This window comes from Juglans regia, chromosome 2, assembly GCF_001411555.2.
Source record: "Juglans regia cultivar Chandler chromosome 2, Walnut 2.0, whole genome shotgun sequence".
In the NCBI taxonomy this organism is placed as follows: domain Eukaryota; kingdom Viridiplantae; phylum Streptophyta; class Magnoliopsida; order Fagales; family Juglandaceae; genus Juglans; species Juglans regia.
Window position 1 is genome coordinate 31,447,928 of NC_049902.1, and position 25,452 is coordinate 31,473,379.

At 37.5% G+C, this 25,452-nt stretch overlaps 2 protein-coding genes across 4 annotated transcripts in view; both read right to left on the bottom strand.

Moving 5' to 3' along the window:
- The window catches only part of LOC108984425 (protein unc-13 homolog), a 32,442-nt gene extending 25,187 nt beyond the window's left edge, over nucleotides 1-7,255 (bottom strand). The window contains exons 1-9 of one of the 2 annotated variants that reach the window (XM_018956380.2): nucleotides 6,935-7,255; nucleotides 6,511-6,575; nucleotides 5,630-5,897; nucleotides 5,291-5,357; nucleotides 5,012-5,162; nucleotides 2,103-2,270; nucleotides 1,596-1,694; nucleotides 1,259-1,468; nucleotides 1,069-1,170 (exon numbers count right to left, since the gene is read on the bottom strand). In XM_018956380.2, coding sequence (XP_018811925.1) covers nucleotides 1,069-1,170; nucleotides 1,259-1,468; nucleotides 1,596-1,694; nucleotides 2,103-2,270; nucleotides 5,012-5,162; nucleotides 5,291-5,357; nucleotides 5,630-5,897; nucleotides 6,511-6,575; nucleotides 6,935-7,118 — 1,314 coding nt within the window. In that variant the 5' untranslated portion in view covers nucleotides 7,119-7,255. Of the gene's footprint in view, nucleotides 1-1,068; nucleotides 1,171-1,258; nucleotides 1,469-1,595; nucleotides 1,695-2,102; nucleotides 2,271-5,011; nucleotides 5,163-5,290; nucleotides 5,358-5,629; nucleotides 5,898-6,510; nucleotides 6,579-6,934 lie in introns of both variants that reach the window. The other variant, XM_018956379.2, reaches the window with a different exon arrangement.
- A 484-nt stretch (nucleotides 7,256-7,739) lies between these two features.
- On the bottom strand, nucleotides 7,740-20,302 carry LOC108984426 (E3 ubiquitin-protein ligase At1g12760-like). 2 transcript variants are annotated; one of them, XM_018956383.2, is made up of 5 exons: nucleotides 19,457-20,302; nucleotides 12,495-12,614; nucleotides 12,254-12,386; nucleotides 8,860-9,024; nucleotides 7,740-8,362 (listed from the first exon to the last, which is right to left on the bottom strand). In XM_018956383.2, the coding sequence occupies exons 1-5, from the start codon at nucleotides 20,023-20,025 to the stop codon at nucleotides 8,189-8,191; spliced, it is 1,161 nt and encodes a 386-aa protein (XP_018811928.1). In that variant the 5' UTR covers nucleotides 20,026-20,302; the 3' UTR covers nucleotides 7,740-8,188. The 2 variants fall into 2 exon arrangements, with proteins under 2 accessions (XP_018811928.1, XP_018811927.1); XM_018956382.2 differs by having other exon boundaries at nucleotides 12,495-12,617; nucleotides 19,457-20,301.
- Between the last annotated feature and the right edge of the window lie 5,150 nt (nucleotides 20,303-25,452).

Sequence of the window (25,452 nt, forward strand, 5' to 3'; positions counted from 1 at the left end):
AATCCTTTTGGTACAGCGATAAATCCACATCTTTTATCTTGTCCAAACTCCGACAGAGACAAATATCTTCCAAATCTATTATGACATTTTTGAGCCACCAACACCTGACTCCCCTACCTTTGAGTTTTAAAAAACTCAGAGGAGCCAACAAACGCTCCACAAGCTCCCACCACAGAAGCCAACCATTCCAAAGCAGCAACATCAATGGAGATATACTTAGTGACCCTTCAACTGTTCTCAGTGATCCTCCACCACTGAGCATTCTCACGATTAAACTCAAAAATCTTCTGATCGATGAGTATCTTCCAATATGAACCCATCAATATACTATAACCATAACACCCCAACAAACCAAAAAGAGGAAAAGAAAAAAGAATAATAGACGATGAAGCCAAACAAGAAATAACAAACTGTAAAAGGTTAAGGAATTATTCCTGGCGAGAAGCGCCGGAAATAAGGTAGGAATTAAGGCAGAGAGAGAGAGAGAGAGAGAGAGAGAGAGAGAGATAACATTGTTTGAACAAATTTTACGATGTTGTCACCAACAAACATGATGGTGTTCGGTGGTAGATCGGACCAAGCTGAGGTGAAAGGCAAATATAATCTTTTTTTATAATCTTAAATTTAGAAATAGTTTGGTCCCATCAAACAACGAACATACATATGGAATTAAAAAATATAGAAACAAACATTTGGTCAAACACCAAATGACAATGGTACCCTTTCCTTTTATCCCTTATTAAACATAGTTGACCATCCCCAATATCCATATTGTCAATCCCCAACAATTACCATAGACATGAAAATGAGGAACACTATACAATTAAATTTTATTAGTAATCAGGAAACAAAAAATGATTTTCATTTACACTTTTTGCCAAGCAGACATTTGGCTGTTCTTTTGAACTATATGTTACAACCGCAAGAAATAGAAGTGAGTGATAAACTTTATATTGTCTCAATACACGATAAAAATTTATTATTAAGATCTCAAAATCGTGAATAAAAAAGGTTACATCAATAAAAATATGCTTCATGAACATTAAGGGCTGTTGAGATAATCTATACCTGCTGGAAAAGGACCCACCCATATATCGCATTATGCATTTTCTGTGTGATGCCTAAAGTACGCCAGGTCAATTTGATAAGCATCAGGAGTTCATTGGATTCCTATACTCGAGTAGCAAAATGGTCATCATTTTGTATGCAAAACTATGTCATATATTCTTAGTCAATCTCAAGATAAGAACAAATATACCATGATGAGCTGGCCTTCATCAAGGACATCAAACACACCAAAAAGTAATTTCTCATAAAGTCTAATGTTCAACTTATAATCAGCAGTCCAATAATAGGTTTCACTCTGAATACTGAATTTTCCAGGCAGAGAAGACAACTTTAAAGCCACTTGTGTGATAGCAGATAGAAACTCAGTACGTTCAGAAGGTGACATTGGAATGTCCCACTCCTACAATATCCAACAAACCAGGGATTCATTATTGCATTTTGTGAGGAGATCCAAAAAATAGTAATTCAAAACCAGTCATCACTACAATTCGAAAGAGAAGAATATTAAACTCAAAACATGAACATACCTTGGAATTTCTGATATTTTCAAGAGAATTTTTAATGGTTAGACGTTCAGATGCTTCAATGTCAGCAGAAAAACAAAGAATCTCTTCTAAGACACTCACCTACAAAAATAAAGAATCTCTTCTCAGACATGTAAAACAAAATGATGAGCCAAAGCTTAGAAACCCTTTCTTTTTGGCTAAATAACATAACCAACTATTACAATCTAATATAAAGACACTGGAGAACTATATCAACACCAGCTGCAGTGTGTATCATTATATCAATAATTCTCCCCTAGGTCAGTTTCTTACTGGCTCTTTTGGCTTAAATAATTGAGCACTAAAATTTTTCCACGACTCATCAAAAAAAATTCCAGGACTTAAGTATAGAAACTTGAATTCTTTATGTCAAAAGATAAGAGTTGAAATAATGAGTTCAACGTGTTCTATTATCAAAGGGTTCATTATAAAACTTTTTTTCTCAATAAGTAGGTTCATTATAAAAAATTACGCAAACCTGAACATTACCTGTCTACTCTTCCACTGCACATAAGACTTTTCATTTTGAAAATCAGACTTTAACATGCCACTCAAAAGTCCCAACGAAATTTGAGGAATATCAATCGGTCCCCACATTGTCCTAGCAGCGAATTGTGTCAACCTTTGCCTTATGCATGCATCCATTGCTTCTGAAATCTAGCAAAGAAATAATAACTTGCCTCTTTGATTCAAGCAATGGTTTAGACAACTAAGCCAGCAGATTAAACTGAGAAACATAATAACTCTTCACCTGGGTTGATTTATTCATTGCAACACTTCACCAAAACTCAGTACTGAGACTCAGTAGTTATCAGAAGCTTTTTATAAAAGCTAATAGTTGAACTGAAAGAATTTTTCCCTTTTATTTTATCACATTCTTAAAGCAGGGGAAGAAGTAAAATAAAAATGTCCAAATGGATAAACCAAAAAAAAAAATAACATCATAAATAAACAGGTGGTGGTAATGTTTAACAACACAATGACTCTGTATAAATATTTCATTGTAATAAAAATTTAGCTTAAAACCAAGACCACATTCATACATAATAAGGAAGTTGATAATATCATAACAAAATAAAAAAGAAATGTATAATTAAACACTGCAATCCTTTCTGCGGTTAAAGTGAATACACTCTTTTATGCATCAACAACTAGTTAGTTGTGGAAAAGGCTTATGACCATGTTAATTGGGATTTTCTGTATTATTTACTTGGGAGGTGTGGTTTTGGGGATAGATGGATTTCCTGGATTTGGCATTGTATAACTATGATTCGTTATTCGGTTTTAGTGAATGGAGCACCGGAAGGATTCTTTAACAGCTCTAGGGGATTAAGACAAGGAGATCCCCTCTCCCTTTTGTTGTTTGTCGTTGTTATTGGAAGCATTGAGTCGTATGTTGAGAGCAGCGGTTAATGGTGGCTTCCTTGCTGGATTTTCAGTGGGAGGTGTTACTATATCTCACCTCCTCTTTGCTGATGACACACTACTGTTTTGTGAGCCAGACAGTGATCAAATGCAGTACTTGAGGGCTGTATTACTTTGCTTGGAAGCAGTTTCAGGCCTGAAGGTAAATCTCTCAAAGTTTGAAATGCTTCCCGTGGCTGGTGTGAACAATATTCAAGGCTTGGCGAATATCTTGGGCTGTAAGGTTGCTTCGCTGCATTTGCAATACCTCAGTCTTCCGTTGGGGGCTGTTTTCAAGACAAAATCTATTTGGGATGGTGTGTTAGAGAAAATTGAAAGAAGATTGGCTGAGTGGAAACAGATATACTTGTCCAAGGGTGGTAGATTAACTTTCATCAAGAGCACTTTACCTAACCTCCCTACCTATTTTCTATCCCTATTTCCACTACCTACAAGTGTGGCCTCTCGTATTGAGAAAACTTTTCTCAACTTTCTTTGGAAAGGCATTGGGGAGGAAACTAAGTTCCATCTTGTTGGTTGGGATTAAGTTTTCTCACCGATTCCATGCGGTGGGTTGGGGGTGCGTAATGTGAGGGTTTTCAATAAAGCACTTTTGGGGAAATGGTTGTGGAGATATATATCAAAAGGAAGGGGAGGGCTGATAGAGAGAAGTCATAGATTCTAAGTATGGGAGTATCGGGGGGATTAGTGTTCTAAGGAAGTTAGGGGCACACATGGCATGGGATTGTGGAAAAACATTAGAGCTGAATGAGGAAGATTATCCAAGTTTTCAGATTCGCAATTGAAAGAGGTAATAGCGTTTATTTTTGGCATGATGTATAGTGTAGCGAAAGGGCTCTAAAGCAGGTGTTTCCCATGCTCTACCAAATTTATTGTGACAAAGAGGCTGCCGACGCTGATTTAGTGGTACTATCTAATGGCGTTGTCCATTGGAATGTAAGTTTCTCGAGAGCGGCTCAAGATTGAGAGTTGGATATGTTTGCTTATTTCTTTGACTCGTAATATGCAATGTCGATGGGCAATGAGATGGATGATAGAAAGGTTTGGTATCCGAGTGGAAATAAAAAATTCTCAGTGTGCTCCTTCTATACAGCTCTCTTAGGTTTTTCTAATGATCATAGTTTTCCTTGGAAGGCTATTTGGAAGTGCAAGGTACCTTTCTTTGTATGGGCTGCATCTCTTGGGCGGATTCTCACTTCGAATAATCTGAGAAAACGTGGTCTCATCATCTTAGATTGATGCTTTATGTGCAAGAGAGATGGGGAATCAGTGGATCATCTTTTGTTACATTACGAGGTAGCCCGGTGTTTATGGAATGAGATCTTTAATCAGACCAGGGTGGCGTGGGTTATGCCTAGAAGAATTAGGGATATTCTGAGGTGCTGGACAGGAATTAGGGGAAATGCCCACATCGCTACTGTGTGGAGAATGATTCCTCATTGCATTATGTGGTGCTTGTGGCTAGAGATAAACAAGAGATGCTTTGAAGACATGGAGCGTTCTTGGGATGAGCTGAAGCGATTTTTTTACAATACTTTACTTTCTTGGGCTTCGGCCATTATTTGTAATACGGACAATCTTCATGACTTGCTTCTATCTCTCACTAGTACTATGTAATTAGGCATGTTTGTTGTATACTACTGGTGTCCTTGGGCAATGCATTTTATATCAATAAAATTTTACTTTTACTTATAAAAAAAACAACTAGTTAGGTGAGTATTTTCAAGATCCATAACCTGGTTTTTCTTTAATAAGTAGTGCAATTTTATTGCGCACAGAGGGGCACAACCCTCGTACACAAGAAGTATATAAAAAAAGCATTCATCATCCAGTTAAGTATCCAATATTCGACTTAAAACGAGTTGATCCTTACACCGAAACATCACCTTGGAAAGCTATGTGTTTTCCAAAATCTCAAGCAAATAAGAATTACACAGTATTTATAAAAGAAAGGAAATGAAATTATAGCTTGCCTGCATCTGAATGCGGATAATATCAATAATCTCTGAATGTATTCCTTGAGACTGAGACTGCTGATGGCTTTTACCCTTTCTATTCTTCAACCCTGACAGAAGTTTAGAAGTCCTTTCTTTCCTTCTATCCTCAAGTGTATGTATTTCAACCCTAGTTATGTGTAGGGAAAGAGTAAGAGATGGATAAAGCAAAAGAGAGAGAAAATCACTAAGTGTGCATCAATCATGGATACAAATAAACCCACATCAAATTGAGAGAGAGCAAGAGAAAGAAATTACCCAGAAAAGACCAAAGATGCAAGCAATATTTCATAGGCTGATGCACACAAGTCATCATCCGACAATCCTTCAAGAATCCTGAAGCTATGTATCAGTGTACTCAAAAGATGAAAGGCCTCGGGATATAAATATATACGTTTGGAGAACACCAAAGAATCACAATTAAAACAAATAAACTTTCACAGGATGACTATACAAATTGTGGAACCATTTATTCCATCACAATTTTCCAAGTTGTGAACAAATTAAAGTAGACCATCAAACACCTGCATTCAGGCAAGGTTATATATATATATATATATATATATATATATATAAATTTATATATATAAGTAATACCTGCATTCAGGCAAGGTAATCCTAATGGAGGAAATTTCTCATCTTCTACAGGCTTAAAAGGTGTGCACGTTGCTGCTCCATGTTTAGGACTGAACTCTTCCCCAGATGCTGCAATGTCCTCGACAATCACAGGATCTAGTCTAGATGAATATGTCACATGATTAGCAGTTCGAGTCACATCAGTTGGAGGTGGTACTCGCCTGGGGGGTGATCCAGACAAGTCTGGATCAGAAAGTAGAAAATAGGAATTTCCTAACTGAGAATGAATCTAGCAAAAAAAACAAGAAGAAGAATACATTTAGGTGACATTGACAGAGGGAGAAACATTTACAAAATCATACTTAGAAATGAAATTCCAGCAGCAAAGGTTTATGGAAGTTCGTAAAGCTTTCGCAATATCAAAACCTGTCAATTCTTTATTTTTCGTTCCACAATTTAATTTTAATCACTTGGTAAATATATTGACTTGGATGAAAACCCTAAATTTCCAACAAATTCCAAGATTTTCCACTGCTTCAAAACCGCACTTCTTTTCTAGAAATAATTAACGGGAACTGGACAATAGAGTATCTTAAAAAGCTGTAAGATTTCGAGTGTAGTTCATATTTTGCCTTTTCCACATATCAGACACGTAAAGGAATGGGTACTTCTACTTCTTTTTTTATGTAGGTAAAACCAATGAAATTGGTGTTTCTAGATATTATGGCACTAAGTGACAATTCTAAAAATATGTCAAATATGTAACTTTGCTATGGAATGGGTGTTGTAAGGCCCACGAGTGTATCTATCTCCTACTAAAATTCATCAAGTTCTTATCCCGCCACTTGAAGCGAAATAAAAGGCTGAAACAACGCAATCCAAGATACACAGTCTTTCCTTACCATAACTGGGTTAGAAGATTCATCAAAGAATTTCTCAGTTGCTTCAGAAACGTCAACCACTCCACCTACTAAAAACAACAAATAATGGCATCTTCCCGGTGAGAAGCAAAGCTAGCAATAAAATACTAACGTACGCACCCGACTCCGTTTGGTCACCGAAAAAAATCAACGTACACCGCAGAATGTAATTCCGGCGCTCAACTGAGCTGAACCAAACAGTTCTACTAGGCAAGGTTGACCGGAGGTCGCGGTTTCTTATTTCCTAATTCAGCAACTTCTTTTTAATAAAAAGAGCAAAAAAAACTAAAGAAGACAATTGAACTAAGCTCAGACGAATGGAATTCATTGTTTTCCATATCTTTCTTTCTTTTCTTTTTCCTTCCTCGGGAACCAAACGGAGCGGAAGTTGAATTCAAAAACTGACCGGATTTTATGCAGTGGAGGACATAATCGACGCTGATGTTATCCAAGTCGACGTCGGAAAGAGCGGCGATGGGGCCCGCAGAGGTTCGGAGCTCTTTGATCAAACCCGAGGACAGGAGGAACTCCAAAAGCTTGCGACGTTCTCCACGATACCGCTGTAAAAGGAGCGAAGGTGGCTGCTCCATCGGATCAAAGCCGCGACCGAACGAACCAGAGAGATAGGAAAGAGCACGCTGCACGCTGGTTTCTTCGACTGAAAAAGTGCGACACGGAGCAGAAAAGCATATAACTCGAAAAAAGTCCCTACATTTGGAGGAGCGCGAAAAGGACCAGCAGAGGGTAAACAGGACATTTGACGTTTCTTAATCGCTTTTTCTTTCTTGGGTCCGCTTTAACTCGGAAATATCAAAAGCCCCAAGTTTCGTCCCACCAAACTCCCGGTTTTTGAAGCATCAACCATTGCTGGGTTGAACTATTATGCTAAAATAAATATTTAAAATCATAAATTAGCAGCCGTCACATAATTACTTTTAAAAAAAATAAATATAATATAATATCTATATAAAAAAATTAATTTTTTAATAATAAATCTTACTCTTTTTTAAAACGATTAAATCACATTTACGCACTTTACAATTATATGTAGAATTACTCTTATCCCATTTCAAGGCTATTCAACTCTTACAATACAAATTATGGGTTTTCAAGTAACTTGAACAATAACATCTCAGAAGAGACTAACAGGTTTGCGATGACAAACTTTGCTTTATTTCATATGGATCAGTACTGGCAAAATCTTAAAAATGTAGTTTAAAGAGGCAGTTAGCCTCAACAGTTGAGTAAATAGGGGCAAAGAAAAGCCATTCACAATAGTAATCATTAAGTTTATAGTATATACCCCCTGCAGAGAACAATAAGCGTGGAAAGATTTTTTTTATAAAAAAAAAAATTAAAAATTAAAAAAAAAAAAAAAAAAGGCTCAAAACAGCTTTTGAGACAAAACTAAAGCCGCGATCCCCACCGGGCAACAACCTTGTAGACAAGACAATGGACAAAAGGAGCTGCACTGTTGCCACCACCGCAACGACATCAACAAAGTAAAAACTACAGCTACAGCTAATACGGACAACAAAACAATAATAATAACCGCAACGGCAGTAAAATGCTTGTATTTAGTCTATTGACACACTGCACATCAAGATACGCCCCGAGCTAGCGCTTGGCAAGGCCGGCCGGCATGCCATGCATGATATCATTATACTTCCTCTTGAGCATGGCTACTACTCTTCAATATATTGTACTTGCAGAGAGGACAGGTCGCATTGATGTATAGCCACTTATCTACGCAGGCACAGTGGAAATGATGACCACAAGGAAGTTGTCTAAGTTCAACCCCATCATCGTAAGTAGAAAGGCAGATGCAGCACTCCTACAAATTGCCATAAGCATAAAATGTCAGTTGTCAAATATGCAACCGGTCTTAGTGAGGGTATAAGCTTTTCTTTTTGATAGGTAAAATAAAGATTTTACTGATAGAAGTAAAAACAGGCATTGCCCAATTATACAGGACGTATACAAAGAGAGAACCAAGTTACGTACTAGAAGGGAATACAAGACAATCATGAAAACTAGCCCCATTGAGAGAGGGTACAAGCTTTTTTTTAAGACTACCAAAACGTTACATAGGAATTCACATAATAACACATATAGAATGCAGGTTTACAATTTGTTGTAAATCCACACATATATATATATATATATAACTGGTTGTAAAAATGTAGCATGTCTCTGGAAAAAGAATATGTTTTTTTTTTTCGCGGTAAAAAGAATATCTTATATTTCATTTTGAAAAAAAATAATGAGGATGATTCAAAGAAGAAAAGAAAGACAGCTAACCCCCCAAAAACAAACTATTTAACTACATACCGCATCCTCCTGGGAAAGAACATGTTCAATGGGAGAATCGGTGCTACATTCTGTCATTATTCCTCCATGAGGTCCTTGTACATCACCAGCAAGTTTCTCATTATCTCCAATCTTTCGGAATTTGTATTTTGTGAGCTGCTCAATGTCTTCTTTTGTTGCACCTTCCTGTTTTGGTAAAAGGTGATAACTAAAAGTAAGGCCTAAAGGAAGAAAAGCACAAGAAATCTAACTCTAGTAGTACTTCTCTTTAACTAGTCATTGTGCCTGAATGTGTGGGATTTGCAGAGATAGAGGGCATAAGGGAACTCGGGTACCTCTACCTTTGAAAAAAAGGAACCAACCAACCTTCCAATAAAACTTAAAAATTATTTATGAGCCGCATGACAACAGAAAATTAATATTACAAGCATTACATTTACATTAAAATCAAATAGATAATGCATTTTTCAGTTTTCACCCCTAGAAACAGTCCCAGAAGAAAGTAAAATATTGCCAATGAACAGTAGTAGCTCGATGACACTGTAAAAATGTGTGCCCTGTGTAATTTATCCCCCCACAAAAAAAAAAAACAAAAAATTCTAAAATTTAATAATATTGATCAAGTCATTTTCAATCCTGAGATTGCAAGGGAGGTAAAAATGAACAAAAATTTAATTAGAGACAAAAGGCCATGGCCATGCAGAGAACCCAATCACGAGGGATGCATGTTTAGTTCACGTATTGCAATGTACAAAAATATTTATCAGAAGTCAACATACCCTTTGAGATCTGCCTATTTAAACACACGTCATTCACATCTGCTAAAGTCAATCACCAGCACTAGCCTGTAAGTCTAAAATCAGTATAACTTTCCAAACACTAGATGCAAGCCCACACATTGAAAAGTCTCCGTGCACTCTGCACCTCTCAAGTATAAAAAATAGGTTCCGGGCATTTTGTCATCTACAAATAAATGCTGCGTGTCTCCTTCATGGCCAATAATCTACCCATTCTCATGCTACCATAACACATACTTACAGGTTGCAGGCACGGCAAATTCTTTTCAAGCAGATACACTACTCTTCATGAGAAATCTCCTTTTTTCAAGAGGCCAACCCAATCTCTTTTACCATAAAGGATAACATCAAAGAACTAGCCTCCATCATAAACATTCACCATTCAACTTAACGAGTAATGCATCCTATAAAATTTCACTTCATGAGGAGAACAAATACCTTTTTCAATCACCAAACAAAGAAATTCCAGCCATGCCAAGGGCTTTTTTTTTCTTTTCTCTTTTTTTTTTTTTTGGGGCGCTTACTAATCAACTACCATCAAATCTCTTCTAATGTTTTGATGCATTCTTTCCACCTCATCACCTGAGATTTCCGTGCCTTGAGTTCTATGGGTCCATAGTAGAGTTACCCAGACCATAGTACATTTAGCTACATGGTAAAAGTGTAGAATAGTTAGGATCCTATGCCTGCTATGCCATTCATAAGAGAAAAACTTTTATGCAAAAGAGGGATCAGAACACCAATGGACTCAAACACCATATAGGTTACATTTTGCTCTTTGAAGTGTTTTTTTTTTTTTTTAAGTAACAATATTATATATATATATATCAATAAGAGTAACCAAGTACACTCGACGTATACAAGAAAAACACCTATCCCATACAAGAAAGCCCATAATGACCCAAAATCCCATGAAAACCTACCCAAAATACACTAAACCCGAATTGGAAAACTATCATTACACCTCCCCAACCCCATCCCCTAGATTCCGTAAAACTAATCCTCAACCCAAACATCACAAAGCCCTCCCTTTAGCTTTCCCTCGACTCGAGCTACCTCCCTTAACATCGTAGTTGATTGCCCATGAAAGATTCTTTAACTCCCTGCTCTTCTTAAACTTAGATTTGGTTTCAAGAGCGTGGCTTGCCTCGATTGCAGTGAGTAGTATTTTAAATTGGTCTTCATATTCTCCCTGTTCTCCATATGAAAGTCTCAGGGTTTGTAGAAACCCATTATCTTTATTCAGAATCCAATCCGATGTTGAACTTTGCTATATCGTTGATCGGAGGAAGAGAAACCAGGGGAACGACATTATCCCAGCCACAGTACCCGACTGCACTCCCAACTCTAAACCTTCCCCCACAAGAGGCACCAATGACAAATCGATAATTTCCTTCCCGGCTCTTTGAAGTGTTTTACTCCACAGAACTTTATATATTTATCAGTTGCTCTCCAATATGCCAAACTTCATTTCGTTCTGTCCTTTTATTTCTTTCTTCTTACCTGTTTATCATATTTTTCCTAAGCTTTTCGTCAAATGTTGCTTCTTTATTGGATAACTAGGAACTATAGAATTAAATTGTTGAATTTGGGATCTCCAGTTCTTGAAATTGCCTAGCAAAAGCTCCACAAACCAAGATACATAAATTGGATAGCAAAAGCTCCACAAATTAGGGATCTCCAGCCCTTAAAATAGGATTTCAAAACCTTCAGGAATTTGGGGTCTTCAGTTCTTAAAATTGGATAGAAAAAGCTTCACAATCAAGATGCATAAATCAATACAAATATAAACTCTATTGTGGACAACTGAAAATTTCTGGAGAGCGATTCTTTTTTTATAAGTATTTCTGGAGTACGATTCTTGTTAAAAACCTACTAGAAGCTCCTTTTACCCCAATATTAGTTTAAGATATGAACTTGAATAGGATGACACGTGGCAAAAAAAAAAAACCCAATTATCTTTACTGTCCATTAAAATCCACCGAAAATGGGATACAAACTTCATTTTTGGACAGCTGAAAAATTTTAGGGATTGTGTATGGTTCTTGAAACGAAACAGACCTATTGTACGCTCATTTTAACCCAATTCCATGTGGCAAAAAAAACCCAATTGTGTCTTTTCTGTCCTTAAAATCCACTCAATACAGTAAAGGAGGGCTCTAATGCAAATACGACCAGAAACCTAGGCAGAAAGAACGGCTTTGCCAGGCTAATACTCCCTCATTAACCACAACAATAAATATGCAGCCATATTTTACCATCTTTGTGCCATCTCATATCCCACGGTCCCACTAGATTTCTATACATTCCCCTTATAAACCTAATTAAATATCAAATATCCCAAACAAATCACTCAAAAATAAATTAACAATTTATAAAAAGAAAAACTACATGTTAAAGAACATAACTTTTGTTTTGGTCAGTCAAGGGGAAGAACAAAATTAAAGGGTCAAATCAAAATTGCCACCAAAATCTTTTCAGGCTGACTATTTATTTCCATCGGACCATCGATTCAATTGGATACCTTCCCAAGGCACATATGGCAATGAAAAAAAAAGCAGCATACATGGTAGTAAAATAAGGCACATATGGCAAGGAAAGCAATATTTGAGACCTACCTGGTCTGCCACAGCATATAAAAGTGCTATGATACATGGAAGACAGCAGCAGACAGCAATACCAATAACACAAGCCAGTGCAACACAGAAAACGACAAAGAACACGTCAAAACCCAAGAAAATTATGCATAGCCTGCATAATACATCATATTATCAAACGTAAGATTCAGTTACAACCAATGGTTCAAATTGTGTGTGTGTGTGTGTGTGTGTGTGTGAGAGAGAGAGAACCAACACGTACCAATACAGCTGAGGAGAGCCACGTGCTAAAGCTTGACCATCAGCAGATACCCAGTAGAATCCAATGATCCACCAGATAAATGAAAACATTGTATTTGCAGATTCCAGATGCTTTGCAACACTGCTGTGATGACAAAAAGAAATAATAGTAATAAAGAGCTCAAATTCTGCAATATCATCAAAACGAACCATAAAGTGTATCTGATTTAATGGGGATGAGCATATACTCTGCAATCTCATACAATATAAATTCATACAAATACAGAACGCTCCTGATCCAAGAAGAAATCAATCCATAAAAAATGTCTAAACAAACTTCACTTTAAATTTGGTAAATCATCAATTAAACCAACCAACATGTTATACCCTGCATAATAATTTTTGGAAATGTACCCAGTACCAGTCCTTCAAGAGAAAATCTGAGGAAATGCTTATAATGAGTTTAGAAAATAAACTACAACACATAAATGTATGCAATAAAAAATACAATGTTCTCTCAATTTTTGAAATACGATGTTCTTTCATCATACACCGAGAAAAACATTTTCTTCTTTTTACAGGATTCTTTGTTTTTTATATAAGAGATAAATTTTATTGATATGAGTGAAAATAGACATGTACTATGTACACAGGAAGTATACAAAAGAACACCTAAATACATTCTAAGAGCGATGAACTAAAGACAAGAAGTCATGAATATTATCCCCATTTAAAACAATACCGGAAAACCAAAGCAATAAAGTACGTAGAGAAAAATTCTTCAGCTCCACCATTGTGCGTTCCTTGTCTTCAATACAGCGCGCATTCCTTTCCGTCCAAATACACCACATGATACACAACGGAATCATTTTCCAAACTGCTGCCACTTGATTACAGCCCTGCAATTTTCTCCAACAACTCATCAAATCCACCACTCTCATAGGCATTACCCAAGCAACACCAACCCTTTGAAAGATCTCATCCCACAACACACTTGTTACATCACAATGTAGTAAGAGATGATCCACCGATTCTCCATTCTTTTTACACATGTAGCACCAATCCAGCACTACACATTGTGATACCCCATATGATATGAATAAGGATAGGTGGTGTATGGGATTCCACATTGCTTGAGAATGAGAAGTTCTTGCTCTTTATAAGGATCCAATGGGGCTCCAATTGTATCATTAACTAGTCCTTTTGGAGTATAGACCATGTGGTTTGGGTCTTCCATTGGGGCGTTACAAATGATATTAGAGCCTATCCCAACCAGAAACGTGGGACTTGAGCCGTGCCACCTAAAATGGACAGGCCCGACGAGGACGTCGGGAATTTAAGGGAGGTAGATTTTGATACTCCATATGATATGAATAAGGGTAGATGGTGTATGGGATCCCACATTGCTTGGGAAGGAGAAGCTCTTGCTCTTTATAAGGTTCCAATGGGACTCCAATTGTATCATTGACTAATCTTTTTGGAGTATAAGCAATGTGGTTTGGGTCTTCCATTGGGACGTTACACACATCCTCTCTTCCTCAAGTTTTCTATGGTCAAGATCTTCCCAAGAGAGGCGTTCCAAACAAAAAAAGCAACTTTGGAGGGCACACGAGACCTCCAAATGTTCTTCCAAGGGAATGGAGTATGATCATGTGTTATCAAAAGGTTATAATACGCCTTAACTGTGCATATCTTGTGATCCTTAGACCTCCACTTCAAGCTATCATGTTGTGCCATAAAAGTCCACGAGGAATGTAATAGGCTGAAAAAATCTGAAACCATAGATAATTCTTAGTCATGAAAATCCTTATTAAACAGAATATTCCACTAATGCACATCATGAGAAAATAACCGCACATCCGCCACTGAAGCCTCCCTATTAGCTACAATACGATATAAAGCCGGAAAAACCATTTCCAATGCATAATCTCCACACCACACATCCCGCCAAAAACTGATTCAGTTGTCCTCACCGGCTACAAAGCGAATATGATTTTCAAAGCATATCCATCCCTTCCGTAAAAACTTCCATAACCCCACTCCATATTCCCCTCTCACTTCGTTGGAACACCAACCACCCCAAGCAATACTATATCTAGCGTCTATAGTTTTCTTCCACAATGATCCCCCTCCAAATGATATCTCCAAAGCCATTTCCCCAATAGACCTTTATTAAAGGTTCTCAAGTTGCAAACACCCAACCCCCCATTCACAACTGGGGCACATACTGTCTTCCAACTAACCATATGGAATTTCTTCTCCTACCCTATGCCTCCCCATAAGAACGCCCTAAAAAGTTTCTCAACTTATTCACCACCCCTACAGGCATAGGTAAAAGAGATAAGAAATAAGTAAAGAGGTTAGTGAGGGTGTTCTTTATAAGAGTGAGACAACTCCCTTTTGAGAAATACACCATTTTCCATCCAGCCAACATTTTCTCTATCTTCTCCACCACCCCATCCCATACCATATAGCTCTACTCTTGAAAGTTGCTCCTAACGGAAGGCCCAGATATTTCATTGGGAAAGAAGACACCCTGCAATCCAAAAGACTTGCTAGATTGCAGATTTTAGGAACCTCACCCACCGGTACCATCTCAGATTTGCTAAGGTTCACCTTCAGTCCTGACACTCCTTTAAAACAAAGTAACAATGCTCGTAAAGTTTGAACCTAGCTACTATCCGCTTCACAGAATAATACCAGAGTGTTATCTGCAAAAAGAATATGTGAGATGATAAATGGGCCACCAGAGCCATTTCCCACCTGAAAACCAGATAAAAAACCCCCACCAACAATAGCCTGCACCATCTTACTCAACGCCTCCATAACGATAACAAAAAGAAGAGGAGATAACAAATCTCCCAATCGCAAGCCCCGTGAGCTATCAAAAAAACCAACAGAAGTGCCGTTAACTAGAACTGAGAATCAGGCAGTTGAAATACAATGACTCATTCATGAAATTCACCTATCCCCAAAGCCACACATCTTAAGTAGGTACAAGAGAAATTCTCAATTCACATGATCATAAGCCTTCTCCATGTCAAGCTTGCAAAGAATACCACAACTTCCCTCCCGCATTCTAGAATCTAGGCTCTCATTTGTTATGAGCACCAAATCAAAAATATGTCTCCCATAAATAAAAGCATTCTGAGACTTGGAAATAATTTTTTCCAACACTGGACTAAGCCGGTTAACAAGAACTTTCGAGATAATATTGTAAACACTACTCACCAAACTTATTGGACGGAAGTCCTCAATAATCGAAGCCCCATGTTTCTTGTGAATGAGAGCAATGAATGTCACGTTAAGGGATTTTTTTAACTTCTGAAAAGCGTGAAATTCATTAAACACCTGCAAGACATGACCTTTCACAACATCCCAACAAGTTTGGAAGAAACCCATTGAGAAATCATCCGGTCCCGGCGCTTTATCCTTAACCATATCAAAAATGACCTTGAAAATCTCTTCCTCATTGTACGGTCTTTCCAAGACACTCACATTTTGCGGATCAATTGCCTCAAAAGACAAGGCATCAAGCTTCGGCCTTCAAGTTACCAATTCAGCAAGAAGAGTCTCATAATAATGTATAATATGATTTTCTAGTTCAAGGGGAGAGGATAACACCTGAGTAACTGAATGAAGCGATTCAATAGCATTGTTACATCTATGTGAATTAGCCACTTTATGAAAGAACTTCGTACACCTATCACTCTCTTTCAACCAAAGGGCCCTGGATTTTTGGCGCCATGATATCTCCTCTGACAACAAAACCCTTTCCAAATCTGCCACAACCATGCCCTTCCTCAATAACACCTCCTCCGAGGTATCTCCCAATAGTTCCTTGCCCTCTAACTCCTGCAATTCCTCCAACAATGTAGACTTCTGATTGTTTGTGTAATCAAAAACTTCCAAATTCCATTTCTTCAGATCTTGTTTTAGAGCCTTCAGTTTACCTAGTAGAATGAAACTTGGAGTGCCACTAAACTGATACGATGCCCACCAAGCATGCACCATCTCTACAAAACCATTCGATGTTAGCCACATGTTCTCAAACTTGAAGTACCGGCGACCCCTATGAATGCCCCCACAATCCAGAAGAATGGGAAAATGATCTAAACTGACTCGAGCTAACCTTTTCTGACTTACTTCTGGATAGTGGGCTTCCCATGAAGGAGAGACAAGGAATCTATCCAATTTCGACCAAGCCCGGCCGTTAGACCATGTGTACTCGCCCCCTACCAAGGGAAGGTCCATAAGGTCCAAATCAAAGATAAACTCAGAGAATTCCTCCATGGTCATAGTATGCCGATGATGACCTGATCGTTCACTAGGAAAGCGAGTAGTGTTGAAATCACCCCCCATACACTATGGCACATCCCATAAGGAGTATATACCGGTCAATTCATCCCACAACCTTCGCATATCTCTGTCCATGTTAGGACCATAGGACCCTACAAATGCCCATTCCCATCCATCGCTCACTTTTTTGAATAAAGTCGAAACCGAGAACTCTCCAACACACTCCTCAATCGCCTCAACCACTCTTTTATCCCACATTAATAACACTTCACTTGAGGCTCCCAAAGAGGCCAAATAGGACCAACCCACATTCGAGCATCCCCATAGACTACGCACAATTCTTCTATCAATGAAACTAAGCTTTGTTTCTTGAAGACATACCACATCACCCTTCCACATCCTCAATAAAGATTTGATACGAAGACGTTTATTACTATCATTGAGTCCCTGTATGTTCCATGATAAAATCTTAAGCTTTATAAAAAACTTAACTTGCCCCTCCCTTTCGATCTATCTCTTCTGCTACTCCCTTCCTTAATATCATAATTGATGGAACAAGTTAAACGATTAAATTCCCTATCCTGCTTTGTAGCTGATTTCAAACAGCAAGCTTCAACAACTACTATAAGAGCCATAAATTGTTCTTTGTAACCTCCAAAAGAAACTCCAAAAATATCTTGTAGCTCCTCTATCTTCTTAAGAACCCAATTTGACGAGCAACTCCTATAATTAGAACTGGGAGGAAGTGTACATAGAGGAGTAAGAGTTGCCCCCTCCTCACCAACATTGTCATTGGGAAGCAGAAACAATTATGAGCCACCCACAACGTTTGGTTCAACACTTGAAGCCATATTTTCAACAAAAATACCATCCCCAAATTTATTCCCATGACAAACACCCATTTCCAGTGATGGAAAGCCTATCGGAAGCCCCAGAAACAATATCCCACGTTCCGGTGAGGCAGGCTGCACCGGCCCAGATGCACAGCATCTGGGCCTTCGACCACCACGCACGACTCCAGCTGCCCATTCTCCAACACCAACCCAAGTGGCGACGACGGGAAATCATCTCTCAAGGTCTCCACCTCAAACGGCTCCACCACTATCTCTCCATCCTCTAGCTCCTCCCGTCGGAGTAACTCAACCTCATCACCAGGATGCTCGACAGAGACCAGCGATTTTTTCTATGCAGATGGTGATGCCGGTGAAATACTTATTGGCACCACGGGAGCCAGACTCGACTCCTGACCCGAAAAATCAGCAAACGCCCGATATATTGCCCTCCAAGCCTTCATTGGGCCTGCGGCCTGGCCCGTCCCTGGGTCCATCTAACCTGAAGGAACAAGCCTGCTCTTATGGCCCATTACTCAATCCACGTCAGTCTTCAACTCTGCCTTGCCCTTGACGCAGCGTTTCAAATAAACAATTTCCTCTAATACAGCTCCCACTTATTCCTCCAAACCGACAAGTAACCTCAGAAAAGTTTCCTCATTTGACCCCAATAGCCCGCTGCCTTCTCCCTCATGCCTCTGCACGATCTCTAAAATGGGAGCGTTTGGCAGTACGGCACTCACGGCTCAAGGCAATACCTTCTTCACTTGGAGCACCTCCCTGTACGATCTTGTACCTCTTATCGTCGACGATTGAGCACCACCAACTCCTCTGGTCATCTTCAAGTAACCTGCCTAGGCATCAAGAGGTACTCTGTTTCTCGTGCTCGAAACAAAGATGAATGGAGCTCTATTAATGTATCTCCGAAATTCCTCCACCCCTCCCCCTTCCTCCCTTTCGGCACCACTATCAAACTTCTCCTCTTATCATGACCAAACTCCGAGAGGGAGATAAAACTGCCATTGTGGTTATGACCCTTCTGCACCATTAACACCGTGTCTCCTTTTCTACGAGTTCTCAGAAACTCATAGGCACTCCTTGACACTGCACATTCCTTCACCATAGAGCCCAGCCAACCCAGGGCTTCATGATCTAAGGATATGTATTTCCCTACACGGCGACTGCTTTCTATGATTTTCCACCCCCTATCATTCTCCTTCTTGAACTCAAATAACTTCTGGTCAATAAAAACCTCGATGCACAGCCCCATCTAATCCAACCCACAACAATAACCCAAAGCTGCAGTGATACGCTAAACTCCACACAAAGAGAAAGCCATTAACGAATCACCACCAACAGTAAGAAAAACCAAACGAAAAACATAAAATGTACGGAGAGAAAAAAATTTTAAAGCAACATCAATGCACTCCTTTTTTTACAGGACTCTAACGTTTACAATTGAAAATGTATTGACGAATCCAAGTACAGATTATGTATTGACCTAGCATTACTCTACGCAGGGGTGCGAGGTTCCAAGATTTATAAAACCCATCAAATTTCCTGTAATTCCACACTACGGTTTCCAGCCATACCCAAAAAAATCCTCATCCATATAAGCCAATAAAAAGACTGCCCCAAATCCCTGTCCCAACTTGAAAAATGTTAAAAGAATCATTCGTTCGGTAGTGTATAAGACAAGATACCTGTATGATAATATCAACTGACTATGAAACTGACCGTAAAAAACTTATCAAAAAAAAAAAATGAAACTGACCATGAAAAGCTTCGAAATTTAAAAAACACCGGTATAGATGCTAACAAATCAATTCGAAAACAAATATCGAAAACAAATTACCCGGCCCCCTCCTCATCCAAATGCTCCGCCGGTGCCACGTGCTGCCCCGAGGCCTCTCTCGACTCCAGGCTCAAATTTCCGCTGTCTTCCACTGAATCAGACGTCGGTACCCCGCCCCGCCGTCTCCTCCTCCGCCTCCGATATTCAACACAGACGCAAATCATGTGTAACACGCATTGGAGGGCGTAGCCCACGATCCAGAGCCTAAGCGGCATGCTCGGAGACTCGTTCCGGCTCAGTACCAGGACAGTGGCGGCGACCACAACGAAAGCGAAGTTCCAGATGATGTCGAGGACTACCACGGGCTTCGAATACGCCCAGTCGCTCTGCCGCTCCTCCAGTTGCTCCGCAGCGGCCTCGCGTACCAGCATCGACGGCTCGCGTATCATCCCATGGCCGCTGCTGGCTTGCCGTAGAAACCTTGCTGCCTGGCGCAGGCTCTGCCGCTGAACGAATCGACGGCTCGGGTTGGTCTCGTCGCCGGACCCACTCGAATTGTTGAGCAACGGTGTCGTATCAACGATGTCGGAAGACGATGAGGAGCGGTTCGGAGACCTTGTCGAAGCCATTTATGAGGATAAAGATTGGGAAATTTTCAGGTCTTTGGAACCCTAACAGGTTGAGTTTAATGGTTCAGCCCATGCGAAAATCGTTGATTCACGAAATAGAATAAAATAAAATTAGGGATTTCATTTACAGAATTGAAAGTAAGAAATGGTGGTCTTGAGGTCAGCGCGAAATTGGAAGGTTGGGCAATGGACGATGTCGATCATGCTCCAGAAATGGAGCGGGTTATCGTTTTCCGTTTTCTTTTGTCTCAGATACGGGCGGTGCGATAATTACAGTTTATCAAACCGTAGTTACCGACACTATTCAGGTTTTAGATGGAAACAAAAGACAAAAATGTCGGATGATCGGACGGTTACGAAGCATAGGATCTAAAGGTTTTTGTTGTAAATGGATGTGGATCCAGACTGTCTTTTTGACTTTGGTTTGCTTGCAGTAACCAGTAGCTGCCTACTTGAGCTAGAGGTGAAATCCGACGTCGTTGGTGTGGTTTTTGGAAAAAATTGATGCCGACCGATGTCTGAAAAAATAGAAGAGCCATCGACCAGATGGAGAGGAGGACATCAATCGAGACAGCTCTCTGACGATTCTTAGTCGGCATCGATTTTCTGACAATTTTACTAAAAGAATAATGAGAGAGACTAACAGAGATAGAGAAATGCATAGGAGATAGAGAGTTGTAGAGATGGGATTCTGGAAGAAGAAGGCTTGTCTCGAAACGACATCATTCCACTTAAACTTAAGTAAAACGGCATTGTTTCAATAAGGGTATATTAAAAAAATAAAAGTTTTATTATATCAATCGATTCAGCGGTTCAGTCCAGCTTCAAACTGGGATCGAACAGCTGAACGTCGGTTTCTTTAAATTTCTACCCCACGCTGACCAGTTCCCGTCAATTCCTAATGCAGCCGGTCGGTTCGCGTCAGTGACTTCAATTTCTGTACAACCCTACCTACTTCTTAGCTCAGTGGAGTGGATTTGACCATCTAGACACCTCCGCATGAATTTTTAGAAGGTTAAAATCACAAATTTAAGAGAAAAAAATTATAAACGCACTACAAATTTATTATAAATTAATAAATATTTTATAAAAATAAATATAGAAAGTAATAAAATTTATTATAAAGTTTTTTTAAAATAAATTTTAAAAAAAATATTTATTAATAAAATATTTCATAATATTCAATTTGTGAATGTTATTGTGAAATTATTTTGTGTATCTAATACTTTTTCTATTATACTATTATATTAATTTTACAAATTAATTTAATTTAATATAATAATATATAACATGGCATGAGTCACAACTTATTTAATAAATTTTATAGTTTAAAATGATTGATAAAAATGACATCGTCTTCACACGTGATATCAAATGATTCACAAATAATTAAAAAATAATAATAGTTTTAGAATCGTTTGATGGCATCTCACGGCATAAAAGAAATGATAATGGATAAAGGTACTATATTTTTTTTTTGGAAAAATTTTTGCATCTGCCTACACCGGCACACACTTAATGCATTGAGTGTAAAAAAAAAAAATATATGTGAAGTGTGTGCCGGGTGTAGGCAGATGCATAGCAAACCCCTTTTTTTTTATCGGTATATAAAGTTATTTTATTAAAAATGCAACAACATTTAAAATCATATTAAGCAATTTTATTTTTCATTTTAGATTTTATAACTTCAATCATATCTGCTCATGTAATAAGTTTGAGAAAAAATATTTACAATCTTGAATCATGTAACTGTCGTATAATCGCTTTGAAAAAAATAATAAATCATTGGATCAAGATAAAAAAAAATTAATTAATTTTTTAATAGTGAACTTCACTCTTTTACAAAGCGATTACATAGTATTTATACACTTTACGATTATATATAGAATTACTCAATAAATTTTAAGACGCTATCTTTCTTTCTTTTTTTTCTATAGAAAATAGTAGGAGTAAGCAATTGTAGGTAGTTTTCCTACCTGAGTGTACTCATAATAGAAGGATACTGGGTTTGGATATACAAATTTTTTCATTTTATCTCATCTCATATCATTATTATAATTTTTTTAAATTCTCATATAAAAATATAATAACACAATTCAACTTTTTCAAAATTTAAAATAAAAATTATACTAAAAATTATATTTAATAATATTATATTTAACTATTATTCTAAATATCTCATTTTATTTTATTTTATATGAACTATCTATCGAAACCCAACAATGAACCGGACGTCTAGACAATAGGAAGCTTCAAGCACTTCCGGATTTGAGTCATAGGCTGGTGAGCTCTCGGGACTAATCTATATTTGAAGAGCATTGCTATTTATAAGCCCATACATCACACACCAAATTTTTTTTATTTTTTTAAAATTTTTTTAAAGTTTTTTTTGGTTTTATTATTATTAAAATAATTGAATTATTCTATTCATAATCCATATACCACGCATTTAGTAAGAGAATAAAATTAAAGAAATCATAAAAAGGTTGGTGTGTGGTGTATGAGGCTTAAGAATAGAATTTTTCATATTTGAATTCAAACTTGGGATCATCAAACACATGTCAAACCACCAGAGAGTCACCTAATGACCTTTAATCCACCACCCTCAATAGTTAATTGTAAGATCAATAATTAGATTAACGTTTTTATAAATCAAGGTCTAGGTTTTTAATTTTTACAAAACTGATACATGAACTTTGATGCCACGTGGCAAATTTTGATTAATTTTGTTATGAAAGATTGATGGGTATGTTTAACTGTAAGCTTTTCAGAACTTAGATATTAATTATATAAAAATTTTAAAATATAGGTGTTCATTTTAAAAAATGTGAGAATTATTGTACTAGTTTCCGAATCGACTAGAAATAAAGACAACAATTTTTAATATGGGTGCTACCCGCCTTATATCGTATTCTCGATAGGCATGGTGGGAATCTATGTTCTCTTCCCATCAGTGTTAAGTATGTCCAAGCTTGACAATAGTAGTAGAGATTTGATCCATCTATCAACTCGATAGTCTGCCAATGCGACTAATTGAGCGGAACGGATTGGTTACCGATGCCTGCCCTGCACGCCTACTTTGGAGTTTTCTTTGTAGTTTTTGCCAACAATTTGCTAATACGAACCATAAGAGCCCAAGGCCTAAACGAGATGGATGATTTTCCACCCATTTTCGGAGGATCAGTTCCATATATTGGTGTCAACTCATGTGAGATTTGGATAGTGAGTTGATATGAGATGAGTTAAAATGAAAATTGAATAAAATATTATTAGAATATTCTTTTTTAATATTATTATTGTTTTGATATTTGAAAAAAGTAATTGAATTGTTTATTATATTTTGTGTATAAATTTTGAAAAGTTATAATGATTAGATAAAATGAATTAAGATCAACTCTGAATCCAAACGGCACAATGTTATGAAAATGAGTTGCACCTCTCGCTTCTTTTGGCTGCATGAACAAATGGGTCTCCCAAAACAAGTCGAAAACTATTGAGTACCTTTATTTGGTTCAAAGGCATAGAATGATCACGTCTCATAATGTAGAGGTTATTAGATCACCCATTATATTTCATACATATAATAAATACTTTCTTAACTATCCGTATAAAGGCTGGTCTTTATTCTATTTTAAATATGAAAAATATAGTATATGAGTTCAAGTTATGAAAGTGATATCTCTTTCTAGTTTTAAAATTGATTGTCTCTATGCATCTTGGGTGAAATATCAAAGATCACTAATCCCTCTTTGAAAGTAGCCTATGTTTGAGAAAATATATTTGCAACTATAAATTGTGCAACCGCCGCGTTATCGTTTAAAACAAAATGAATAAAACATGAGACCCACATAAAAAAAAATTAATTTTTTAATAGTGGACCCTACTATTTTTCAAAGCGATTACGCGGCATTTATGCACTTCACGGTTATATATAGAATTACTTGCCGATGTTTATTCTAAAATTGTGGGAGAAAATACAAGAGTTAGTGGTGAATATCCTTACTGAAGATCTGAAATTACAAAATATCAATATTATTACAGGTCCTAACATTCCGATATGGAAAACTGAACAAAATGGTAATTTTTTTACATCTTCAGCTTGGAATTACACTTGTGATCGCAAAGAGAAATTGGAGTAGACCAAATGGATATGAAATTCTTTACTGCCTCAAAAAATTTATACTTTTATACGGAAAGGTATGAATAATGACCTACATTTTGACAAGAATATATGAAATTAAATATTTTTATGGCATCCAAATGTGAATATTGTAAAGTGACTTCCTGTGAGTCATTGGATCATGCGCTTATGATGGGTGAGATTCTCACGTATGTTTGGATGGTATTTGAATATGCTTTGAGGCTAAATATTGGGTCTGCTCGTACATTGGGAGGGGGGGGGGGGGGGGGGGAATACATCATCAGTGGTTATCTAAGGTTCAGGTAGTTTCTCAAATCAATGTGGTGATTAATATTCTACTGTCTATTATCAGTTGGTTTATTTGAATTTTCATATGCAAAACCTACATAGAGGGGATTGTGAATTCATAGGAGCAAGTATACAATAAAATCAAGCACTTCCTAACTCAAGTCTTATATATTGAATCGAATAAAAAATTCATCAAGACTCCAGATAGTGCTATCTTACAGCAACTCAGCTTACGAACTATGCCTGTCAAGAAAACAGAGGTTCAATTTTTGCAATGGATGCAGCCTACATAGAACTTTATGAAGCCGAATGTGGATGGTAGGAGCATCGGGAACCCAGGAAGAAGCGGAGGTGGAGGAATTCTTAGAGATATAAAAGGTCATATGATTTGTACTTTTACAAAACATTACGACATTAATTCAAATAATATTGCTGAGATTCAAACGTTATCGGATAGTATGATCATTTGTGCATGGATGAATACAACTTATGTTGAAGTGGAAACTGATTATAAACTTGTGGCTCAATGGTGGGATAAATGTGAGTTTGTCCCATAGAGGAGTCAGGTTTACTGGAAACAAGCTAAAACGATAGCGAGCTCGATGATGATACAAATCTCTCACTCTTTTAGAGAAACGAATCACGTAGCCGATAGACTTGCCAAATTGAGTTATCGTGGCAAGGAGACTTTCTTTGAGTCCACTCACAATCTACTGAAAGACATTTTGAGAGCTGCACATTTTTCATAAGAAATAACAGGTTTGTTTTTCTTGCCTTTTCTTTTATTTTGGTTTATCTTTATCATTGTTGCTTTTGGTATTTCTGATGTACTATATAGTGTTTAGTTTTTTTGTAGTAAGTTTGGATTCTTTTTTTTTTTTTAATATGTGAAACCACCAAGTGTCCAGATGTAATCACGGTATTCATCCGCTATAAGTGAGGACTATCAATAAAATTAAGGTATCGTCTTGGTTCTTAAAAAAAAAAAGAGAAAAAAA

Excerpts from the sequence above, each read along its gene's own strand:
- LOC108984426 (XM_018956382.2), bottom strand. The coding sequence starts at position 20,025 with ATGGCTTCGACAAGGTCTCCGAACCGCTCCTCATCGTCTTCCGACATC. Across the intron at positions 12,618-19,456 it reads TTGGATGAGGAGGGGGCCGG|CAGTGTTGCAAAGCATCTGG; the intron begins GTAATTTGTTTT and ends TTGTCATCACAG. Across the intron at positions 8,363-8,859 it reads TTCTTTCCCAGGAGGATGCG|GAGTGCTGCATCTGCCTTTC; the intron begins GTATGTAGTTAA and ends GGCAATTTGTAG.